Raw genomic sequence first — 6,467 nt, forward strand, 5'->3', positions numbered from 1 at the left:
GAAACCTCTCCCTTTCTCCTCAGCATGGCTGGCTCAGGAATTCTGGGAGTTGAAGTCCACGAGTCATAAAAGAGCCAAGGTTGCCTACCCCTGGCTTAGGAGAAGGCAAATAAACAAGCTTAGTGGTGCAGTGGTTAGAATGCAGTATTGCAGGCTAATTCTGATGACTGCCAGCAGTTCATTTCTCACCGGCTCAAGGTTGATTCAGCCTTCCATTCTTCCAAGGTCGGTAAAATGAGGACCCAGATTGTTGGCAGCAATATGCTGACATTGTAAACCACTTAGAGCAGGAGTCTTCAAACTTGGTAGCTTTAAGACTTGTGGACTTCAACTCCCAGAATTCCTCAGCCAGCCCTGGTTGGCTGAGGAATTCTGGGAGTTGAAGTCCACAAGTCTTAAAGTTGCCAAGTTTGAAGACCCCTGGCTTAAGAGAGTGCACTATGAAGCGATAATAGATCTTTCTATTTAAACAGCAATAAATCAGCTTGTTTGAATTCCATTTCATAATTTGAGCTATATGCTATAAGAGAGCGGAGGTAATAACTTTGGGAATTTTTCGACGTTATCGCTTTCTTCTGACTTTTCCCTTCTTTTACAGGAAGGTAGAGGATTTGCAGTTCCGAGTTGAGGAAGAATCCATTACAAAGGGAGATTTGGAGGTAATCGACAGCATGGCCATTGTTTATTAAAATTTATACACTAGCCTGAAGCATTGTTGATCTCCTCTGTACTGATTCCTCGTTAACTCATTGTCTTTTAATAAATTGAGTTTTGATCGGCTAATGCAGGCTCTTACATATGTTTTGAGGAATAGCATAGGCAAAATAAGATTGAAGGGTACCCCACAGAGAATGCGACTAGTCTATTCTTACAGTCAATAATTAAAAAGAGGGATTCCAGTTTTTATTTGCTTATTTCGAACAATTTTGGAACTTGTTTGGCTCAGTAAATTAGTATACAGATCAAATCATAAGCAAGGGTGAAGATCATGTATGGGCATTTCCTTATTCTAGTTTTATTTCTAATTTAAACAGAATCTGTTTTGAGTCCTAGTAAGTAGGGAAAATGGTGTCTCCAGCTTACTCCACTTTGTAAGCTCTTATTTCAACAAAGATTATATAAAACCCAACAGGATTCTTATATTCACCTTCCTTCTAGGACAGGAATCTTCAAACCTGGCCCTTTTATGACTTGTGGACTTCAACTCCCAGAATTCCTCAGCCAGGCACACTGGCTGAGGAATTCTGGGAGTTGAAGTCCACAAGTCATAAAAGGGCCAAGTTTGAAGACCCCTGTTCTAGGAGATGTTTTACTGTTCTGAATGGTTATCAACACCATGCTGTATATGTGTACTTAGAACTAAGCCCTATTGATTTCAATAAGACTTGCTCCCAAGTAAATACTCTAGTGCTCCAGATGTGTTGAATTTCAGCTTCATTCATTAGCAATCGTGATAGTCCAGTTGCCACACATCTGGAAGGCACAAGCTTTGGGAAGGCTGATATAGGAAATTACTCATATCTCTTCCTAGATTAAAATTAGATTTAATTCAGAAGGGAATGCATATTATGTTAAGCACCAACTAATACAGCATTCATGCACATCTGCTGGCAGTCTGACCTGGACAAATAAGGTCGACTTAATGAATCTTAATTTCAATGTTCAGTTCCAAACGCACATAAATAGCCACAATAAATGTTGTCTTATGTTCCAATGGATAAATAGCTTGTGCACACTAGGATGGATGCAAAGAAGAGACTTCTAAGATCAATGCTTTTCAAAAACAGCTCCCCTGATGCATTTTTTGACTCAATGATTCTCAGATCATGATTTTGGGGTCAGCAAAGCTGCCTGAGTTGGCAGCAGTTCCCAGGCTGGACTTGAATTATGGCTGACCATCTTGTCTCTAGAACAATAACTGACTCAAGGGGAGACTGTCTGGAGCTGCTGTTTGAGCTGTTTGGGAGGAGAATTCAACTGCAGTTGTGACATGAGGGATGTACACCAATGCCATTTAATAGTTTGTGTCTGTGTTTGCAGTTGTGAAGAGGCTTGACTTGAAAACTTCCTTACCTTGCATCTTGTGTGGATGGCTGTCCCTGTCTTAACCTATCTTGTCCTTCTCCCCACCTCTATTGTGTAAACTGTCTTTCTTCACTTTGTATACTGAAGAAGATAATTTGCAGGCATCTCCATTACGATTATTATTATTATTATTCCCTTGTTCTCCACTCTCTTTCTCCTCTTTGCTTTCTTTTCTTCCTTTGGTTTCCTTCCTGATGTGTGACCAGACTCAGACGCAGATGGAGCATGCTCGAATACGGGAGCTCGAACAGAGTCTCCTGTTTGAGAAGACCCAGGCAGCAAAGCTTCTCAGAGAATTGGAGGAAAGCAGGGTAATCCACCCAAACCCCTTCGCTGCCCGACCTCATGCTAGCCAATGCCTGCAGATCCAATTGCTTGCTGGCTATGTTGATAATTAAGCTTCCATGTTTCATGTTAACATCTTGTTTTGCTATTACTCCCCCGCTCCCCACAATCTCTTCTCCATTTCTCTGGAGATGGTAACACTTTGTAGTTTTGTCTTCTTGGTCTATTGGACAAATCCTTCCTTTGATTTCCATTCTGCAGCTTTTCATGCATATCATTTGGATTGGACTGACTTTGCCACTCATTATCCAGTTTAACAATAATCATTGGTTGAATACAGAAAGCTATTTATCTGATGATAGGTACTTGGCTTTGCGAGCAGTTTTATCTATTCATGGTAGTATCCCATAAATAAGAGGCTGTTGTTTTGTCTCTAACCTCACAATCGCACCCCGTTGGAAAGCAGGGAACTGGCACAATTTATTCTCCCTTTTTTTCCTCACCTGAACCCCCCCCCCCCCTCCAACTCTTTCCATACAATTCTCTGCACGTGACTTGACACTTGGTAAATGGCAATCTGTATTCACCCATCACCACTGCAGAGTTGCTTGGGACCCAGGAATTCTGCACCATAACTTAACTCTGCAGGTCCAGCATTTGGGAAAGCATGGTAAAAACAAGCATGTAGGCTTCCGGATTCTTATCCAAAGGAATGGTTTTAGAAACAGAGATAAAACTGGATCCCGGAAAATCTCTTTGCTATGCCTTTTTCATCGATCCCAGTTTAATCTAACTTAATTCATGAATAGCCTGCATGTTTTTAATTCTGGATCTTAGAGTACAAGAGGATCCTATAATTGCTCGTTTGGGTATTAACTCAGAATAGGCTTATAAGAGCTGTCTATCATGTATCATCAAGTCATATTCAAAGTCTTGAGTGTATTTCACACCTGGCACCCTACTTTGGTTCCTGTGGAGTCATACAAGGGAACAGGGGATTTGAAAGGCCCAATCAAGCTGCAGATAAGTGTAGTAGATACATAGGTATTAGGGCACATTAATAGTATCTCATGATAAAGATCCGTGGTGGCACAATGGTTAGAATGCAATATTGCAGGCTGATTCTGCCTGCAAGTTCGGCAGTTCAAGTCTCACCAGTTCAAGGTTGATCAGCCTTCCACCCTTCCGAGGTCGGTAAAATGAGGACCCAGAAAGTTGGGGGCCATATGCTGACTCTGTTAAACTGCTTAGAGAGGGCTGTAAAGCACTGTGAAGCGGTATATTAGTCTAAGTTCTATTGCTAAGTGCTATAACACCATGAACTAAAAAATGCCATCAGGCTTTATGGAAAGTTCAAGATAGGTCCTTTTTGTAGACTGTTTTCAAATTTGACAAATTTACCTAAATCCTACAAAAGATTCAGAAAAATATGAACTTTCCAAATTAAAATCCCACTCAGCAACTAGAATCAGGCATTCCGGATTTGGGGCTTAGTCTTCTAGGATGTTATATTTTTATGCGTAATGCTTAATCCCATAGTTAAACATAGCTTCTGAGTACCACTTTTTAAAAAAAGTTTATTCATTAGTCTTATTTTTATTAGATTTCTCCTAAGAGATTTCCCTTTATTTTGTCCCCACAACAGGATCCCCTTGAAGTATGTTGGACTTTAACGGCTGAAGATAGACTAGGGCAGGGGTCTTCAAACTTGGCCTTTTTATGGCTTGTGGACTTCAACTCCCAGAATTCCTCAGCCAGCATGGCTGGCTGAGGAATTCTGGGAGTTGAAGTCCAAAGTCATAAAAGGAGTAAGTTTGAAGACTCCTGGACTAGGGGTATGTTTCTTGTACAGGTAGTCCTTGATTTATGACCACAGTTGGGTCATAATTGTGGAATCTCTATTGCTAAGTAGGGCAGTTGTTAAGTGAGTTGTGCCCAATTTTACGATCTGTTTTTTCCACAGTTGTTAAGCAAATCACTACAGTCCTTAAGCAAATCCAGCTTCCCCCACTGGCTTTACTTTTTGGAAGCCAACTGGGAATGTCATAAATGACGATCATATGACCCTGGGACATGCAGCCATTGTAAATACCCTAATTTTGATCATGTGACTGTGGGGATGCCTGTTCCGGTTGCCATTCTCTTCAGGGCCATTAGAACTTTGAATGGTTGTTAAATGAATGGTTGAAAGTCGTGGAGTACTGTAGTTCAGAATTCCCCAATGTTTCCGGCTTTGCGGACTGGCGGGGGGAGGGGAGAGAGGCTGGTTCCACATGAGTGGCCAGCAAGCACGTGCACAATTCCATTTGCGTGAGTGGCATGCATGCGCGCCTGCCGCTCACTTAAATGGAGTATGTGCACGTCCTCTCACCTGCTGTTTGCACAAGTGAGGATGCATGTGCATGTGCGTGCGCTCACCAGCCATTTCTGCGGCCCGCTTGCAAACTTTTCACAGCCCATTAGTGGGCTGCGGCCCACAGGCTAGGGACCCCTGCTATAGTTCACCACCTGTAACAGTGTACCACATTGACTCTTGGGATTGGCTCAAAGTCTCCAGGGAAATTTCTGTGACTAAGGGAGACTAGATCCTGGATCTCCCACTCTTAGTCCAGCATGATGACCACTACACTATATTGGCTAAGAGAGAAGAAGAGAAGCTGAAAGTCACCCAGTGAATTTCTAAGGGAGAGAGAGGTTAACCGGAACCCAGGTCTCTCCTGTTCTAGTCCAACTTAGTCACTGTACCAACCACTGGTTCTCGACCCCATCTATAAATCTTTTGTGAAATCTGAAGTATCTTTAAAAGGAAAAGAAGCCTTTATGATGTGCAGTATTTTTAATTTGTGATTTTCACCTCTGATGATGCCAGGATTTACCCATGGTTTGCCACTGTTGTGATCAGGGATGTATGGTAATTTTGTTACTGGACATAGGACTCATATATACAAAAATGATTTAATTTTTGTTTGTTTCTTTCATTATTATCTCTATATACAAAACTGGGAAAGTGGCTTATTCACATAGTCCTTTGGAGTTTTTCTCCTAGTGTCTTTTATTATGATTTTGTTAGATTGAATTTGAATTATTGTTAAGTATCTGTAATTTTGCCTCAGGCTACTGGGGATGAGTGGAATTTAACTTCAAAAATAAATAAAAATAAATCAGGTTGTGCTGCTAGTACCCATTCTTCCCTCCAAAAAAAACCCTAAAAATTATCAGTACAAAAGGTAATGCCAATATGCATAAAACGGAGCTATACTAGTTCATAGGTATAGAGGAAGTAATTTCAAAACACAGTTGTTGTTCAAAATGGAGGGCTCACGTCTCTTTGTTATGTAGAAAAGTTTAATAATAATAATAATAATAATAATAATAATAATAATAATAGTAATAGTAATAGTAATAGTAATAGTAATAATAATAATAATAATAAAAAATAAAGTTGGAAGGGACCTTGGAGGTCATCGAGTCCAACCCCCTGCTCAGGCAGGAACCCTACACCATTTCAGACAAATGGCTGTCCAGTCTCTTCTTAAAAACTTCCAGTGTTGGAGCATTCACCGCTTCTGGAGGGAGGTTGTTCCACTGGTTAATTGTTCTAACTGTCAGGAAGTTTCTCCTTAGTTCTAAGTTGCTTCTCTCCTTGATCAGTTTCCATCCGTTGCTTCTCGTCCTGCCTTCAGGTGCCTTAGAGAATACCTTGACTCCCTCTTCTTTGTGGCAGCATCTGTGTAACTGCTGCTGTCCAGATGTTAACTCTCTCTAGGGGCAACTTAAAAGGCCTGTATTGATTTCTGTTCTTAAGATTTTTAGTTTTAAAACTGATTTGCTCCTTCTCACCAGTTGAGGAATTTTATGGGAATAAAAGTTTGGCTCTTTGGTTCTGCGAAAAGCATTTTTTGGGAGTGAATGAACGTTAGAACACTCTGGGCAATTTACTTCGTTTATTAATAAACTTTCAGAGAGGAAAAGAGTGTTCTGAGTTGGATATCGCTTAGGAAAATTCCTTCTCTTGATAAGGTTCGTCTATCACACTAAAATATAAAATATGGTTGGTTGGCTTATTTTCAGATTAGCATCTATAACCTAATCAGTGT

The 6,467-nt window shown here is 40.7% G+C and overlaps 1 protein-coding gene across 1 annotated transcript in view; it reads left to right on the plus strand.

Annotated features, from left to right (window-relative positions):
• Positions 1–598: 598 nt before the first annotated feature.
• LOC107300328 (CAP-Gly domain-containing linker protein 2-like) overlaps positions 599–6,467 on the plus strand; it is a gene marked incomplete at both ends in the record, with an annotated part of 17,297 nt that continues 11,428 nt past the window's right edge. The window contains 2 exons of the mRNA XM_015829661.1: positions 599–659; positions 2,292–2,396. Coding sequence (XP_015685147.1) covers positions 599–659; positions 2,292–2,396 — 166 coding nt within the window. The remainder of the gene's footprint in view (positions 660–2,291; positions 2,397–6,467) is intronic.

Source organism: Protobothrops mucrosquamatus, unplaced genomic scaffold, assembly GCF_001527695.2.
Source record: "Protobothrops mucrosquamatus isolate PMUCROS unplaced genomic scaffold, P.Mucros_1.0 scaffold6686, whole genome shotgun sequence".
NCBI classification, from domain to species: domain Eukaryota; kingdom Metazoa; phylum Chordata; class Lepidosauria; order Squamata; family Viperidae; genus Protobothrops; species Protobothrops mucrosquamatus.